The sequence below is a fragment of the Aaosphaeria arxii genome (assembly GCF_010015735.1).
Source record: "Aaosphaeria arxii CBS 175.79 unplaced genomic scaffold BU24scaffold_4, whole genome shotgun sequence".
In the NCBI taxonomy this organism is placed as follows: domain Eukaryota; kingdom Fungi; phylum Ascomycota; class Dothideomycetes; order Pleosporales; genus Aaosphaeria; species Aaosphaeria arxii.
The window spans coordinates 1,363,198-1,379,951 of record NW_022983477.1 but is presented as its reverse complement, the minus strand read 5'-3'; the positions used below and the strand labels follow the sequence as shown (position 1 = coordinate 1,379,951).

The following is a 16,754-nucleotide window of genomic DNA, read 5'->3' as shown; positions in this document are numbered from 1 at the left end:
CAGCTTGCAATCAGCTAGATAGCACTAGACTTCGAAAGCGCCCATCTGCTGCTGACCTCAGGCGTATCTCGAATCTATGGAATCAACACACGAGACACTTTCGTCGTCCCGATGCCAATGCCAACCCAATCATCCCCTCCCGTCTGACAGGTCCCTGGGCTGCCATGGGTCACTCGTACGAGGGAGCATACATAACAATCATCTCGGCAGTTCGAGGAAATTGCAACGTTATCGGTCAATGTTTCTCACGACCTTGAGAGAGTCCCCAAGATGTGGGAAGTTAGATCATAGCGGTGAACACCCCCGCGGAATGGGGGAAACAGTAGGCATCATGCGGTGGTCTAGATCTTTGGTTGACTTTCCGTTTAACCGCTCGGATTCAAGGTCATACACAGCGTGCGTAGAGCGCGATTTCGTCAAGTTCACGTTCGAGTCCAAGTCATGGGTGCAGGAGATAGACGGGGCGTTGTGGCTTGATTGAGAAGGTTGGGGTAGGTAACGTAGATGCTTATAGGGTAGGGGGTTGAGGTAAGGGAACGTGACTTTTAGTGTAATTGTGCTTCACATATCTCGAGATGTTGTCTTGACGTAATGATTAAATTGGTTTTGTATACGGAGTATTCTTGTGGACCTCGTATTTCGTCTACTCTTTGCGAGGGTGCATGGGTCAGACAACGTGCAGCGTAAGCCACGTTTTTGGGGGAGCGTTTTCTTGACGCCATTACAGCATACGCAGGAGGCCGTCCTGAGATCTGGACGCGGCCATTTCAGATGCCCCTCGTGCGAGGACAGAGTACGAGTACGGAGTGGTTAGTTGTGATATATGTGGTATGAATACATGGATTGTTGGGTGCGCAGGGCTACACAGTACAGGCTGGAACCGGGGGCCGAAAGCTCGCATTTTGAGAGGCTTTAGGGTCGAGGGATCTGGATGGGCCTACAACTGCGCCACTTTTCTGTTTCTTTGAACAGTGCGACCGCGACTTGCGCGGAACGGATGGGTAATGGAAGCTGTTGCGCGCGAGCATTGTTTTCCCATGGTACATCGCAGGACTGGAATCGAGATTGATATAAGTGATCTTCGATTATGATGTCCGAAGAATTGATTTGCGAATCGTTGGGTCATCAGGAAGGCCCGGATCGTGGACTACCACTTTGGGTAAGCCCGATGCCAGTACCAACAAGTGGAGGACTGATCATGCGAAACGGCAGCGGGAGAACAACAACGGGCGGCTATGGAACATCGTCTAGGTATATCTTTGCAGATGTTGTCATGTCGGATTACTCTGCGCATGCGCTCCGCTATGGGTGGGTATGATGAAACGAAGGCATCCCATGTTTAGGTACAGCCTAGACCATGGCCTAGGCCTGGCCTTAATCCGCCCAATCCAAGTGTAACGTATCTGTATCGCATCAGAGGCGCCTCCTTAGAGAACTAAAAGTAGTGAGAGGACTGCTCGTTATTGTTTGACACGCTGGCTCGCCTGACTGCTAATGCGATCGGATCCAGGCCGTTGCCAAGATAAAATATCGCGAGACCACTATAGGGCAACTGATGTACGAACGGAGCTGAGCACTCCCATTATTCCGTCCTCCTTTTTGTTTTTTACTACGGCGTAGCGTTGACCTATTCGTGGGCACTTTAGACTAAGTAGTGAAGGTGACGTCTTGCTAATATAGATCGAGCAGCGTATAGTGTTCGGAATACCTCATGCGTACATCGTCCCTGGCCGATTCGGAATCATGGGCATACGCTAGATGTGTTCCAGAGGGCGGCGTTGGTGTTCAAGGATATTATCATAGGCGTGACCTGGACCCGGTAGAGAAGTGACTGGGTTGATCGGAGTATTCGTCGCACTGAATTCGAAACGAGCAAGTCCGCAGGTAGAATGTATGCGACGACTGGAAGGAACCGAAGTATTGGGATAGGACGGATCCCCCATCTAAAAGAAGGAACGCAGTAAATGTGGTAAAAATACACAAGTGTTCCATGAGCGTGGAGAACCATACCTGACTATATTCGTCTACACGTTTTGTGACTAGAATGTATATCACCCTTCGTAGAGGAGAGCGATTCATTGCGGAATGGCCGTGTTTTCGCACGATGCATTGTGTTGACGATAGAGCATACCTATATGGGGGCAGACAGGGAGAAAGTCCGTAGCAAAGCTAAATGGCACTCAAATGTGAATACTCACAATAGGTTGTTGTGCACAAGATAAGATACGATGCCCTACTTACAGTAACCAAGCATACCTATTGAACATGTACTCCGTGGGCGGAGTAGTCGCCAGCCAAGATCGGTGCTCGGGAAATTTTCCATGGTCGCTGGCAGTCTAGGCCGGGCTGCTGGACTCCCGGGCGCCTCGGGCGGTCAGAAGTGGTCAAGATTGTCTTATTAGTGAATTCTCCGTAAGTCAAACACGGATACGGTCATGATCTTGATAGGGGAGTGCGATGATACGCGGGATGTAAATCGTAGTTCCTCCTCAGAGAAAGCTGGGCACGATAGAATAAGTTACGATCTGCATGAGGGCGCCGAATGTGTACTTCGTTACACAGACCTCTAACTGCAAAAGGGTCATCAGCAGCAACCATGTCCGCAGCTGAAGGTTGAACGATAATGAATTCGGCAAGTTTGATCAACATGCAAACCGTAAGGGTCCATGAACACGATCTACACTCAAGCCAACCTGACTCTGGTTGTAAATTGTCACGATAGACCTCGTCATGAGAACATCCCTTTGGACTAGGGTAAAGACACCAAAGCGACGCCATGTAACGTGGCTTTCAGAATTGGTTACTTTGGCAGCGACGCCCTCGAATGTTCTGGGGCAAGCAGTGTATCTCGCCCTTGCTGGGTTGGGGTTTAGTCTTGCACAATCTACGAGCAAACGAGCAACGGAGGACGGGATCGACGGAGGGAACGCGGGCGACGGCTGGAAGCTGAACGCCATCTATTGCTCGGCCGAGTGTCACGGCCTCTGCCCGCGGCCACATTGGTGGTAGTTAAGATAATAGTGGACGGTGAGCTCCCACCCATACACAATCTCACTGCATTTGGGGAATGGTGCAACGGAGCCAATTCCCCCAATCTCTGCCAGGTCTGGATGTGAGGAGAGCAGTCGCCGGTACATATTGGAGTTGTAACGGCTTCGAGATTAGGACAGAGTTTGAACACGTAGCCTTTCTGACTGGAGCAGATCTTCTCCCGGAAATAAAGAAACGTCCGAATTCGATAGTGGAAGAAGGGGTTGGCCCTTGAAAGGTGTTTGGTCGTTCAAAATTCCCAAGTTCCAGGTACATGTCTAGTTTGAACTTTGCTCCACGAGAGGAGATATTCCTGTCTCCACACGATCGTCAATCGATCTGAGATAAGCGCCTAGTGGGCAGCAAGAGATATGGTGTGCTACTGTGTATTGGTTTACCAAGCACGTCTTGTGTACGCCCTCACTTTCTAAAGTTGTACTGGCAATGCCGTCTCGCGAACTGCGTTACCCCAGGGCCTTTCTGCTGAAGCAAACATGGGTCAAGCAATCCGATATTCCCGAGCAATATGTGGCAGGCGCATAGCCACTGACGTGAGCCCAGGCGTGTGACAAACATGCAGATGGGAATTGTTCATTAACAGTAGACTAGAATGCTTCAGAGGACGCGTGCGGCGCACAGTAGTGCAGTGCAAGTACGGAGTACGAAAGATGGCGTATATGGGCTTTTGTGGTTGTCGTGAAGGTTTGCTGTGCAAAGGCGAGAGTGGGCCCCTGTCGCTGGAGTCTAATGCGGGTTAGTGTGTCTGTAGGCGTTTAGTCAGACGGCTGGCCGCTGCAGGTGCCATTGCATTGCTTCGTGCACCACCAATTTTTTATCGTATTCACAGCTCTCTCCAGAAGGAAAAAACAAGAGAACCCCCTTTGAACACTCGCTGCCATATTCTATTCCTATCATCGTAGGGCCACATCACGAGCATCTACACTAACTTCCATTTCCATACGTATCCACGCTTAAGTCGAGTGAAGACCAGATTGTACACGATGAGACCAGGCGAGACGAAACGAGACAAGACGAGACCAAACGCGACATCCCTCGCCCTACCTACCTATCACTGTCTTTTACGCACCTGGGTGCGCACCTCAGTCATATGCGGGCAGGCGGCAGAGCATCGCATATCCAAGTCTCGGCGCCATTCCACACAGTTGGTGACTGAGTGATCTGTAACTCACCCACTCGTTTGTCTACGAGTAATTGGGTACATACTAAGTGACTGCTCCTTAGAAGGGTCTGAAGAGTGAGAGCCTGAAGGAATGGCTTAAAGCGGCCGGTCTTGAGACCAGCCTCTGGATTGCCCAGACTTTGATTCCACGCAAGTCTACAGGGATTGCCTTGGTGCCCTAAGATTCTAGACTGTGAGATGGACCACAAGAGACGGCTCAGGTATGATCCACTGGCTAAAGATGCCGAAAGTCAAACAGTGTGGCCTGTCCTATGGGCAGGGCAGGACAGCCTGGACAGGGCAGGGCAGGGTCCACCCGCAAAAGTCAAGCCCCCACAGGCCGATCACCATCAGAGACCCTCCTGCCTCCGTGCCTCCCTCTCCTCTTCTCCTCCCAGAGAGACTCTAACTAAAGGTCTCGCTGGAGTGGGAAAGGGCGTGGCGCGGCGTAGACTCAGCGAACTCTCCCATCCCATGTCCTGACTCCTGCACGCTACACCATCCAGGCCCCAAGGCTGCTTTGCTTCGATCCTCATTGCTAAGAAGTTTGCGGTGCAGTGTACAGGCAGGAAATTACGTCCTCAGTATACACAGGGACCCCTTGTTCCGCGACGCCTTGTTTGACTTGACCCAACTGTGCCGTTTGGTGTCTTTGTCTACCTTTCTACCTACGGGTCTACGACTGTCTGCACACCCGTGAGCTTGTCTTGTAATCGGGGAGACAAGGATAGTGCAAGAGAACGCCGGAAGGCGTTCTAGATCTACTCGGCCCACCCTCCTTTAGTCTGCGATCCAGCTCAGTCCAACCATACCGTGCCCTCCTCTTCATCCCTCGCATTCCTCCCACCAAACCACCCAAACCAGCACAAATCTCGCAGCATTCCTGACCCCGCCGTTGCTCTTACGAGGACTCTGCACCATTACCACCGTCGCCTTCGCCCTTGTTACTAATCTTTCTCTCCGAATGCACTCGCTACTACTGCACTGCCGTCCGTGAGTCCGTGGCTATTCGGTTCTAACATCACAAACTTGTTTGCTTTCTACCGCATCCAGTTTCCCCAGCATTCCTTACTTCCACACTCTCAACCCTCTCCACCGTTGGACAAAACCACTGCCCGATCGATCTATCTTCCACAAGATAGCATCAACTGGCCACCTCTGGGACGTTGTCTTACTGAGGAGCCCTTGGACCCCATCACCCGCCTACGCTCCCCGCAACCGCCCATCTCGACGTTGACGTCCTGGACCAGCTCGACCCGCATGAGTCCAGAAAATGGGACATTACGCTCTGGACCCAAGTACTGTACCGCCTGATATAGTCGAACGACAGACAGTCTGTTTCTCAAGTCCTCAGCCAGGCATGGTCGTGCAGCACGGCGAGGCCGGGTTCAAGAATGAGTTATTACGACTTTACTCCGCAGCCGAGAGCAACGCCGCCGAAGAGCTCGTCAAGCTCAAGGATGCCCTAAGGAAATCCGACTCGGAGTCCTTCTGGCCGCTACTTACCGAAGGATTAGCTACCATTGCCGATGCTCAATATGCTTTCGTTTCAAAGAGGATCCTCGCCGATGACGATGACCTCGCCGTGGAGATGCCACCTATTGGAGAACCAGGATCTTGTTTGATGGGAGCCGCTTTCTATTTGAACGATGGACATGGAGTCAAGCAACAACTAAACAACTTCAAATATCACGCCTACTCGTGTCCTTGTGCGTACATGCGTCACGACAAAATCTTTATCATTCCAGATAGACTGAATGATTTCATCGTCAATAACCCAAATCCACTTGTTGTTCCTGGAGAGGCGTACCTAGGAATTCCTCTTTTCGCTGACGGCAAATGCTTTGCTCACTTTGGGGTCATGTGGAGTGAAGAGGGAGCTTCCAGGCGTGCTTTGGGCTGGGGATATCTGGAGCTACTATTTCACAGTTTGGAAGATCTCATTTTGGAACGTGTTCTGGAGGGAAAGAACTTTGCGCATTCAGCCGAGCCATGCCAGGAGGGGCGTCCGTTGATCATCCCACACGAATCGGTATCTGTAGCGCAGTCTTTGAAACCTTACGCTCGAAGCCTGTCCCACGAACTTAGGACCCCAATGCAGGGAGTCGTCGGTATGTTGGACGTCATCATGGCGACTGTCAAAGAAGCTGCCGAAGCACCAGAAGACTTTGACGTACGTGATCTCCTCGAAACTTTGAAGGGAAATATCGAGGTTGTTCAAGGTCAGTTTTATCCCGTGCAATCCTTTCAAAACCGCAGAGACAGGAGCTGACATCATTTAGACTCATCACGTCGTGCGGTCGAGGCTGCAGACAACATTGTGCATGCTTATGACATGAATATGGGTGTTCCTGAGACACCTCTAACACCACTTGATAAGATCTTACATGACGACACAAGCGCGCGCGAAAGACATCCCGACATATTAGTGGCAGGAAACAACATTTCGATGAAGCAATTTCGAGGTACTAAACGAAAGAGGAGTGAATCGGCAAGCAGAAGCGAAAGAATGCTGGAAGCTCGAGCTAGGGTATCCCGAGCACCCCGTCAACGGCCTCGATACAGCAACACGGTAGACCCGTCCTCATCATGTAAGCCGATACCTGACTCGACAATGAATGCGGCATCCAATATGATTATGGAAGATGATGAGACTTGTTTGCACGACCTGGAACCAAGCTGCGATTTTCCCATGTCTCCCATGTTTGCCTCGGAACAATCCACCGCCCCAGGGTTGAGAAACACGGATTTGAGAGAGGTTGTACAGTACGTCTTCAACGATGCTCTGAAGGTGGGCGGACGACCCGACTCCGCCATAGCTCACCAAATGGATTTCGGAGAAGAGATTGAAGTCCAGACGAGGAGTTCCAACGGCCAGATTAGCACGAAGCGCATCGAATGGATGGTATCTCCGGACGTTCCCAAAACTATTCAGATCGATGAGAAGGATCTGGCCAAGATGATATCTTGTGTCGTACTCAATGCCATCAAATTCACTGATAACGGTACTATTCAGCTCAATGCAGCTTTAAGTGCCCAAAACCGTTACATTGTAATCACTGTCAAAGACACGGGTGCTGGGATACCTGCAGCCTTCCTACCTAGCCTGTTCAAGCCCTTCGCCAGAGAGGATAACTCTACTACCAGAGAGAGTGAGGGACTGGGTCTCGGATTACTAGTCGCAAAGGGCCTTGCTAGAAAATTGGGCGGCGATCTCCTCTGCGTGCAATCGCACGTCTCGGGACCACAGAAAGGGTCTGAGTTCGAAATGCGCGTTCCCCTCACACCTGGAGATGTCTGTAGCCGCTCTACCTCCCCGTTCGGATCTCGTTCTCCTTCGATGAAGGATCGTATGTCCGTGGAAGCAGATGAGGCAGCCTTCTCAAATTCTCAACAGGTCACCACCCCTCCACTGTCGAGCGATTCCTCATCTGAAACACAAGGAAGTACAGACAAGAGGGGCTCGATCGCGTCGTCATTGCCAGAGGTCTACAAGACAGCCCCTTCGCTACAGCATCTCGGGTTGCCTTCTCCGCGACGCACCGAATCGCCAGCCTGGACACGGAGTAGATCGAAGAGCCGCACCATCTCCGACAGCAGCGCGTTCGACCATGCTCTAGCCAGCCGTTATCCCTTGAACATTTTGGTAGTGGAAGACAACAAAATCAACAGGAAGCTCCTCATCACCATGCTCCGCAAATTGGGATACACCAACGTCTCCGAGGCATTCGACGGCAACGACGCGGTCGATCAGATGAGGAGAAAACACGAGAACGGGGAAAGGGTTGATGTGATTTTGATGGATCTCTGGATGCCTTTATTGGACGGTTTCCAGGCCTCAGACGCCATCATGCGCATGAAACTTCCGTCGCCCCCTACGATCCTCGCGGTCAGTGCCGACATTACCGAGGCCGCCCTCGAGCGTGCGGCCAAAGTTGGCATGAAAGGATTCATGACGAAGCCCTTCCAGATCCGCGATCTGGAAAAGCTGATCACCCAGTACTGTGACACACAGTAGAGAGAGAGGAAAATACCATTTGGGTCTTCAAGCACAGTTTTTTTTTTCAAAACCAGGGCGTACCACTATGAAGCTTTTGGAATGAGCTTCAGCAGGACCCCATTTTATTTATCTCCGAATATATAGCATAGCGTGGAGCGTTCCCGGCGTACATCTGGCGTTCTTTTATTTATTTTTTGGGCATTTTCTAGTCCACTTTTGGGGGATATATTCTCGATTCAGCAGGCATGTCTGCATAGGGCGGGACACTGATAGCACATTTTATTTCACGATCAACGAACCATGATCAAGATACCTGGGTAGATAGCGGGGACCCAAGGAAGAAGAGGAGCAAGAGAAGGAAACAGAGTAGGATCAGAAACATAGTAGCGTAATAGTGGATCTGAACAATGGAAGAGTGAACATATCTACAAGAATAATGACGCACATGGATCGAATGTTCTCGAGTGCAGGCAGGCAAGCAAGCATGGCAGGGTCTCTAGCCGAAACAATGCTTGACTTTTACCAATTTCGAGTGCTCTAAACCTCATCTCTTTAGCAAGGATTACTACAATCCACCCTAGCCTGCCCTCGTAAGAAGGAAAGGAAAGAACTACGAAGTTTAAGATCCAGCAGGATTGCCGAACCCTCCAGAGGCAAATACCACTAATCAATCTGGACGCTCTGCTTTTAGTGTAGTAACAGTATAACAGCTTACTGATTAGTTCCAACCCACCCACCCATTCTCTGACATATTGTAGAGAAAGGGAGGCAAGGCTACGCAATAGAAGGCAAAAACGACAGACGTGAAAAACAAAAAAAAAAACTGGGAAGCAAGTTCGACCCAGTTCAAGTACGTGCAATGTCGTTGAGCTCTTTCGAAAGGGTACGTACCCAGTTTTCAGATACCGTCCTTACCGTTTGAAAGGGCGAGGTGGGGTGTGGGGAATCCCGATTTTTCCGAAGCGCAAAGCCTTTTCTGGTATGGGAGAAGTCTTGTTTGGAGGACGGTGCTTGGTAGGGTGGTGGGAATGACGTAAGAGGGAGATGGGTTGCGTATGCTGGGTGTGGAGGTGGTGGTTCTTTGGAAGATGAGGTCGGGATGTGGTGATGGATTTGAGGGTTTATAGTCTGCTATATAGAATGGATATACTCCGTACAGTACATGGTGATGTTGATATGTAATGTACACAGTAGAAGTTGATGATGATACTCGTAGCCCTGAAGAGGATTAGTGGCGGCTCTTCCGATCCACGTGCAGCGACCTGCCGTTGGGGATTGGGGTCACGACTGCCGAAGATGGACTAGTACCTTCCGGATCTACATTAGCCTTGTCAACTCACAAGGATGGTGATTGGTCATGGCCGGTACCTCACCTGGAACTAGACGACCTAGATGCCCTAGAGTAGAGGACACGCTTTCAAGTTCGTCCCAACTCACTAATTTACTCCCGAGACCGCAAAAATAATTGTACCGATAATACGACGACGCAAGTCCAGAGAGGCAAAAGAGAGATAGACACTCACAGAGAGACAAGTTTACTGCTGTGATCTGTCAGTGCCGACTTTTCCTGGCTTCAAATCTCCTTCCTCTCTCCCAGCCCCCCCCACCCACACCACAGTCCGCCTCAAATATATAGTACTTTCTTCCCTCTTCATTCCTTCCCTCCCTCCTTCTCCCCCACTTCCGGGCCAATTCCCCCAAGCCTGCATATCATCCCTGAACAGACCCGCGGTATTACTGTACCACCCACTGACTGTGCAGCTCCTCCGCCCTGTTCGCTCCCAGCCAGGCGCCCATCTAGCATTTCCGCGCGCAGTCTTGCGATCTCGGTTATCTTCCTCATCTTCGAAGACCCGCGTCGAGCAAACCATCCACGCCCTGACAACGACAAACAACGCCTCGACGCCTCGCAATCGCTTGCGGGAACCATGGAGAATGCATATGTGAAGACGCCCGCCGAGGCTCTGAAGCAATTCGGAGTCACGGAGGCGGGAGGTCTGTCCGATCAACAGGTTGTAGGTTCGAGGGCGAAGCACGGTAGAAATGGTACGTTGCATTGGGAAACCTGGGAAAGAGCTAGGAAGGCATTGTCTCCTGCTCTGAAGATGGAGAAAAGAGGAACGGCAAGGACGCAATTGCTAATTGAGAAAAACAGCGCTGCCCGAAGACCCCCCGACCCCGATCTGGGAGCTCATCCTCGAACAATTCAAGGACCAGCTGGTTATCATCCTGCTGGGTTCCGCCGCCGTATCTTTCGTTTTGGCCCTGTTTGAAGAAGGCGAGGGCTGGACTGCCTTTGTCGATCCCGCTGTTGTGAGTTGCCGGTTGGAGTCGTTAAAGAGGAAGAAACAGTGCGCTGACTGGAATACGTAGATTTTGACTATCCTCATCCTCAACGCCGTCGTGGGTGTCTCCCAGGAGACCAGCGCCGAGAAGGCAATCGCTGCTCTTCAAGAATACTCCGCGAACGAAGCCAAGGTTATTCGTAATGGTACCCTCAAGCGCATCAAGGCTGATGATCTGGTTCCTGGAGATGTTATCTCCGTCACGATTGGTGATAGAATCCCGGCTGATTGCAGGATTCTGTCGATTCAGAGCAACAGCTTCAACATCGACCAGTCTATCTTGACTGGAGAGAGCGAGAGTGTTCCCAAGGACACTAGGGCAATTCAGGATGCCGATGCGGTCAAGCAGGACCAGATCAACATGCTTTTCTCAGGTACGACAGTCGTTGTAGGACACGCTACGGCTTTGGTGGTCCTTACCGGTCCCAACACGGCGATTGGAGATATCCACGAGAGCATCACGGCCCAGATCTCGCAGCCTACACCTCTCAAGGAGAAGCTCAACGATTTTGGTGACATGTTGGCCAAGGTCATCACGGCTATCTGCATTCTTGTCTGGTTGATCAACATCCGCAACTTCAACGACCCCTCTCACGGAAGCTTCACCAAGGGTGCCATCTACTATCTCAAGATTGCGGTTTCCCTTGGTGTGGCTGCTATTCCCGAAGGTCTCGCTGTTGTCATCACTACCTGCTTGGCTCTTGGTACTCGAAAGATGGCCGCCAGGAATGCCGTCGTTCGAAGCCTCCCATCCGTCGAGACTCTCGGTAGCTGCAGCGTCATCTGCTCCGACAAGACCGGTACTTTGACTACTAACCAGATGAGTGTCAACCGAATTGTTTTCATTTCTGAAGATGGTCGTGGACTCGAGGAGATCAATGTCGAGGGTACCAGCTTTGCCCCCGAAGGCGAGCTCACTTGGAACGGAAAGAAGATTGAGAACCTCGCCGCCTCTTCTGCCACCATCAGGGAAATCTGCGAAGTCACCGCCGTCTGTAACGATGCTACTCTCTCGATCGACCCTAAGAATGGCACCCACAGCATTATTGGCGAGCCAACCGAAGGAGCCCTCCGTGTTTTGGTGGAGAAGGTTGGAACCTCTGACGTCGTAGTCAACAACAGCCGTGCCGATACCACCCCTAGCGAGCGTCTTCACTTTGCAAGCAAGCACTACGAGGACCGTGCCCCCCGTCTAGCTACCTACGAATTCTCCCGTGACCGAAAGAGCATGTCCGTCTTGGTTCAAAACCAGAAGACTCAGAAGTTGTTGGTCAAGGGTGCTCCGGAGTCCCTTCTCGACCGCTGCTCCCACATCGTTGTTGGCTCTCAAGGAAAGCGTGTTCCTTTAACCAAGGAACTTGCCAGCCTCATCACCAAGGAGGTCGTCTGCTATGGTAACGCTGGATTCCGTGTGATTGCTTTGGCTTCCGTCGATGACGTTGGATCCAACCCTCTCTTGAAGAAGGCCAAAACTACCAAGGATTACGCTCAATTGGAGCAGAACATGACATTGATTGGTCTCTGCGGCATGCTGGATCCTCCCCGTCCTGAAGTGCGAGACTCCATTGCTAAGTGCCGTTCCGCTGGTATTCGCGTTGTGGTTATCACTGGTGACAACCAAAACACCGCCGAGAGCATCTGCCGTCAAATCGGTGTATTCGGAGAAAACGAGGACCTTACTGGAAAGAGCTACACTGGACGTCAATTCGACGATTTGAGCGAGTCCGAGAAGATGGAGGCCGCCAAGCGTGCCTCTCTCTTCTCTCGAACAGAACCTACGCATAAGTCTAAGCTTGTGGATCTCCTCCAGCAGGCCGGTGAAGTCGTTGCCATGACTGGTGACGGTGTCAACGATGCCCCTGCGCTCAAGAAGGCCGACATTGGTGTTGCCATGGGCTCGGGAACTGACGTTGCCAAGCTCGCTGCCGACATGGTTCTCGTTGACGACAATTTCGCTACCATCGAAGGTGCTGTTGAGGAGGGTCGTTCCATCTACAACAACACCCAGCAGTTCATCCGCTATCTCATCTCGTCCAACATCGGAGAAGTCGTTTCAATCTTCCTCACTGCTGCCGCCGGCATGCCTGAAGCTCTCATCCCCGTTCAACTTCTTTGGGTCAATCTCGTCACTGATGGTCTCCCCGCCACTGCTCTGTCTTTCAACCCTGCTGACCACGATGTCATGAAACGCCAGCCCCGTAAGCGCGATGAACCTCTTGTAGGAGGATGGCTCTTCTTCCGTTACATGGTCATTGGCACCTATGTTGGCGCTGCCACCGTTTTCGGTTACGCCTGGTGGTTCATGTTCAACCCTGCCGGCCCCCAGATCACTTTCTACCAGCTCTCCCACTTCCACCGCTGCTCTTCCCAGTTCCCAGAGATCGGCTGCGAGATCTTCTCCAACAACGCTGCCAAGTCCGCTTCCACCGTCTCTCTCTCCATCCTTGTCGTGATCGAAATGCTCAACGCCATGAACGCCCTCTCATCCTCGGAGTCGCTTCTGACTTTGCCTCTCTGGAAGAACATGATGCTCGTATACGCCATCTGCCTTTCCATGGCTCTCCACTTTGCGCTCCTCTACGTACCTTTCTTGCAGGGTCTGTTCAGCGTCATCCCGCTTGACTGGCCCGAATGGAAGGCCGTCCTCGCCATCTCCGCACCCATCGTCATCATCGATGAGGTTCTCAAATTCATCGAGAGGCAGTTCTTCACGGCCAAGATCGCCTCATCGGACTCCCGCAACCTCGCTGCCAATGGAAAGACCGTCAGGCCTAAAAAGGAGTAAATCCTTTTTGTCTCTTTCTTTCCACCCCCCTATATTTTGAACCGCGCATTCGATTTCCTCTTTTTGGGTGTAAGGCTAGGCATATCCGTGCGGCTGTCTGTCTTGTCTTGTCTGTCTGATTATATGCAACTCTGCTCTTGTAACTAGACCACGTTGCTTTTGCTCCCTTTTTGTGTCGTATTGCGTTCGTTGCATTTGCATTCCGACTGTGCGTAAGGTGCTCATGAGGTGTGTGATGTCTGACTTAGAGGCGCCACGCGCCCCAGCACCCACACACGAAGCCAGCCATATAGATCGATCATTCACAAAATTAAAGATCACGGATCGGCAGGATGGGATGGGATGTGAGATATATATATGTACATATATGATAACTACTAGAGAGAAAGAGAGAAGAGGGAACAAAAACACAACACAACAAAATAAAACAAAACAAACGATAATCAAGAAAACTTGCTCACCCGACTCGACGCCCCCTTTCTCACACGAATGACCTTTGCGTGATGTGATGGTGGTTTGGTTATGTGGAGGTAGGTTAGCCGCGTGACATTGTTGTTGTCATTCCATTAGAAAACATGACGGAGACGGAGAAAGAAGGAAGGGTGTGGCGGATAGATATGTGCGCATTGATTAGTTGCTTGGGGGATTGCTTGATACTTTGGGGTTGTCCTTCCAGCCTACCCGTTGATGAATTGAATATTAATGATTTTTCTCATTCACGCTATATATGCTGTATGTAAGTGGGATATGAGTAAGAGAAGGTGAGACCAGGGTGATTCATATTTCCGACTGTCCTCCCTTGAATTTCGTGAGGTATGTGGAAGAATATGGCACTTTTATTTTCACTTCAGCTTTTTTGTTCACATTCATTATAGGAAGCTTCATGTTTGATTGATGAAAGCGCTTTGAATTGTATGCATGTATGCTAAACCGCCTTTGGAGAATATTACTATGCTGCTAACAACGAACGCCTTTTGTGCCATGCTGACGATTTATGCAAAACGTCTTGGTGTGTATATTCCTCTTGATGCAAAAAGTAGGTAGAGAGAAAGGAAAAGAGAAGACTCCTGGCTATGCAAAAAAAAAGGGTACAATCGTTGTAGTACGGTCGCCTATGTATGGGTATTGGTATGGGAACAGGAATGAAAACACGAAAACAACGGCTTGGACCCGTTCTAAATAAGGTTCTCGCCTTCTAGAATGCCTCTGAGGATGCCACTGCCGGCGCCGACAAGTGCTGTCGCGAGCTCCTTGGTCTCGACAACGCTGGCAACACGTCGGTCTTCGACGACAGCACCGCCAAATCCTCCAGCGCCTCTGCCCTTGCGGCTCGGCGTGCCAACTGCAACGAGCGATCCGGCTTTCCCTTCTACTGCAGAAATGAGGGAAAGCGTTTCCAAGCTTCCGACAATGTCTCGGAACTCGGTGCTGGTGAGTGGGTGGAGAATGTTCTCGCGCTTGCACAAAGCTGTGTACGCTTCGAAGAGGGCCTTGATGGTTGGTGCAGTGCCTTGGGATTTCGATGGAGTCGAAAACACATTATCGGCGGCCACAGTTCTTGTCTTCTTCTCCAGAGCTGCAAGAGAGCACAAAACGGCCTTTTGCTGCAAGTTGAGATTCTGCAGACGCTGGACTGTGCCGTTGCTGAAGACTGCTGCGGTGATTCGGGCCATATGGGCAATGGTTGCACGCGGGGCCGTCTCGACAGTCAATTTGGCGAGTGATTCGGCAATGGCAGTGTGGATTTTATCTTTTGAGGGAGACCGCTTTGAAGGGGACGACAAGTTGATGTTCTCGACCAGAGGCGTCTTGGAGGGTGAAGGTGTTGGAGAAGGAGTTATCTCAGTGGCTTTTTTGGCATGTTGATCACGAGTATCGGCCTCGATCAGGTCGATGGCTCGCCGGCAGATGTCGAAAGCCTTGCGAAGATCTCCAGACTGAGCAGCGACCTTCTTAGAGAGGAACATGATTGCGGTGGGATGGATGAAAGGAACCTGGCTGATATCCGCGGGGAGCAGACTCTTGAGCTTCTCGGTGATGACAGATGCAATCTGATGAGCAGTGTATGGCAGGAAAGGGAGCAAGTGCGGCTTCAACCCCCGGGCCTTAAGGCGTGGCAAAAACCGATCCGTGAAATCTAGGGCATTGGCGATTCCAACCAAGATAAGCCCCGACGACTTTTGCAGCGACCATTCGAAAATGTTGTAGAGAAGGTCTAGGTCAAGCTCCAACAGATGATCGACTTCGTCGAGGGTAACAACATAGGAAGTCTTTCGTTGCATGAAGAGATCCTTCAATGTGTCCATCTCCTCGCCTTCTGCGATTTCGGTGATATCAACGAATTCTTCCAAAAGAGTCCGGTACAGATCGAGAGCATTCTTCACACTCATGCAATTGATATAACCAGTCTTGACATCCCCGTCGTGCTTGATTGATTGACAGATCTCATTGACGAAAGCACTCTTTCCGGTTCCAGGGGGCCCAGAAACATACATGCAGCCAGATGTCTTCTCACTGGTGCGCGAGGAGATGAAGTCTGCAAGCTCTTTACGTTCGGTATCACGGCCAAACAGGGCACTTGGAGCAGTACCCCGGGTGAATAGCTGACGAGCTTCATTGTAGATGGTCGGTACTAGACTGCGAGGTGTTGATGGCGAATGTGGAGTTCGTGGTGTAAGGGGTCGGCCAGCGACTATGAGACGGTGTCTTGGGGTTACTGCGATCTTCGATGATTGAGCGGCGCGCCGACTGGGAGTTTGGGGAACTGCATTCGGTTTCTCTGGGCTTGCCACACGGGGTTTGGTTGGCGAGTTGACGACTGTCGTTGACAGAGGAAGTCTCGTTTGGGGTGCGCCGTGTTTAGCAGGAGTACTCCTCGTCTTTCGAGTGGGCTTTCCGGATGCGTTCTCCACCGCCTCATCAACATCCATAGCATCGCCATTTTGTTGAACCCTCTTCTTTGGGGTGATGAAGGGATTTTCCTGTTCTGTATCATCGAGGATAACGAATTGTGCTCGGCGCTTTGCTCGAGTCTTGATGGGCGATAGAGGCTCTGTTAGAACCGTGTTAGCAAGTGTCGCGTCCTCCTGAAAGCACTATATGCGCCTACCTTGCACTTCTGTAGTTGCAGAGCTGCGAAGTCTCTTTCCAAGAACAGTAGAAGACATCGTGAACAGCTGGGTCGTATGTGCGGAAGGAAGATGTGGTGGGAGGGGAGGTACAACTGGTGGGATAAGAAGAGAAGGAGTGGACCGCGACGCGACATGAATTAAGAAAGCGCGAAAGCGCGTAAAGTGGCTTGGCGCTGCTAGCCCTCCTTGCACGGACCTCTAAACGCGTCCGCGCGTTACGTGCGCCATATAGACATTTCAATTAATGACCCGCATCAGGAACAAGTATTGTAACGTCTTCTAT

At 51.1% G+C, this 16,754-nt stretch overlaps 3 protein-coding genes across 3 annotated transcripts; 2 read left to right on the top strand and 1 right to left on the bottom strand.

Annotated features, from left to right (window-relative positions):
- Window positions 1-5,483: 5,483 nt before the first annotated feature.
- On the top strand, window positions 5,484-8,228 carry BU24DRAFT_461930 (sensor protein rcsC; the record flags this gene model as incomplete). Its single annotated transcript, XM_033531937.1, has 2 exons — window positions 5,484-6,432; window positions 6,493-8,228. 2 exons carry the CDS (start codon window positions 5,484-5,486, stop codon window positions 8,226-8,228), a joined length of 2,685 nt encoding a protein of 894 aa, XP_033384035.1.
- A 1,453-nt stretch (window positions 8,229-9,681) lies between these two features.
- On the top strand, window positions 9,682-13,778 carry BU24DRAFT_491910 (calcium ATPase). Its single transcript, XM_033533852.1, has 3 exons — window positions 9,682-10,256; window positions 10,366-10,523; window positions 10,584-13,778. Exons 1-3 carry the CDS (start codon window positions 10,139-10,141, stop codon window positions 13,338-13,340), a joined length of 3,033 nt encoding a protein of 1,010 aa, XP_033384034.1. The 5' UTR covers window positions 9,682-10,138; the 3' UTR covers window positions 13,341-13,778.
- A 558-nt stretch (window positions 13,779-14,336) lies between these two features.
- On the bottom strand, window positions 14,337-16,564 carry BU24DRAFT_450369 (cell division control protein Cdc6). Its single transcript, XM_033531021.1, has 2 exons — window positions 16,450-16,564; window positions 14,337-16,392 (listed from the first exon to the last, which is right to left on the bottom strand). The coding sequence occupies exons 1-2, from the start codon at window positions 16,505-16,507 to the stop codon at window positions 14,516-14,518; spliced, it is 1,935 nt and encodes a 644-aa protein (XP_033384033.1). The 5' UTR covers window positions 16,508-16,564; the 3' UTR covers window positions 14,337-14,515.
- Window positions 16,565-16,754: the final 190 nt, after the last annotated feature.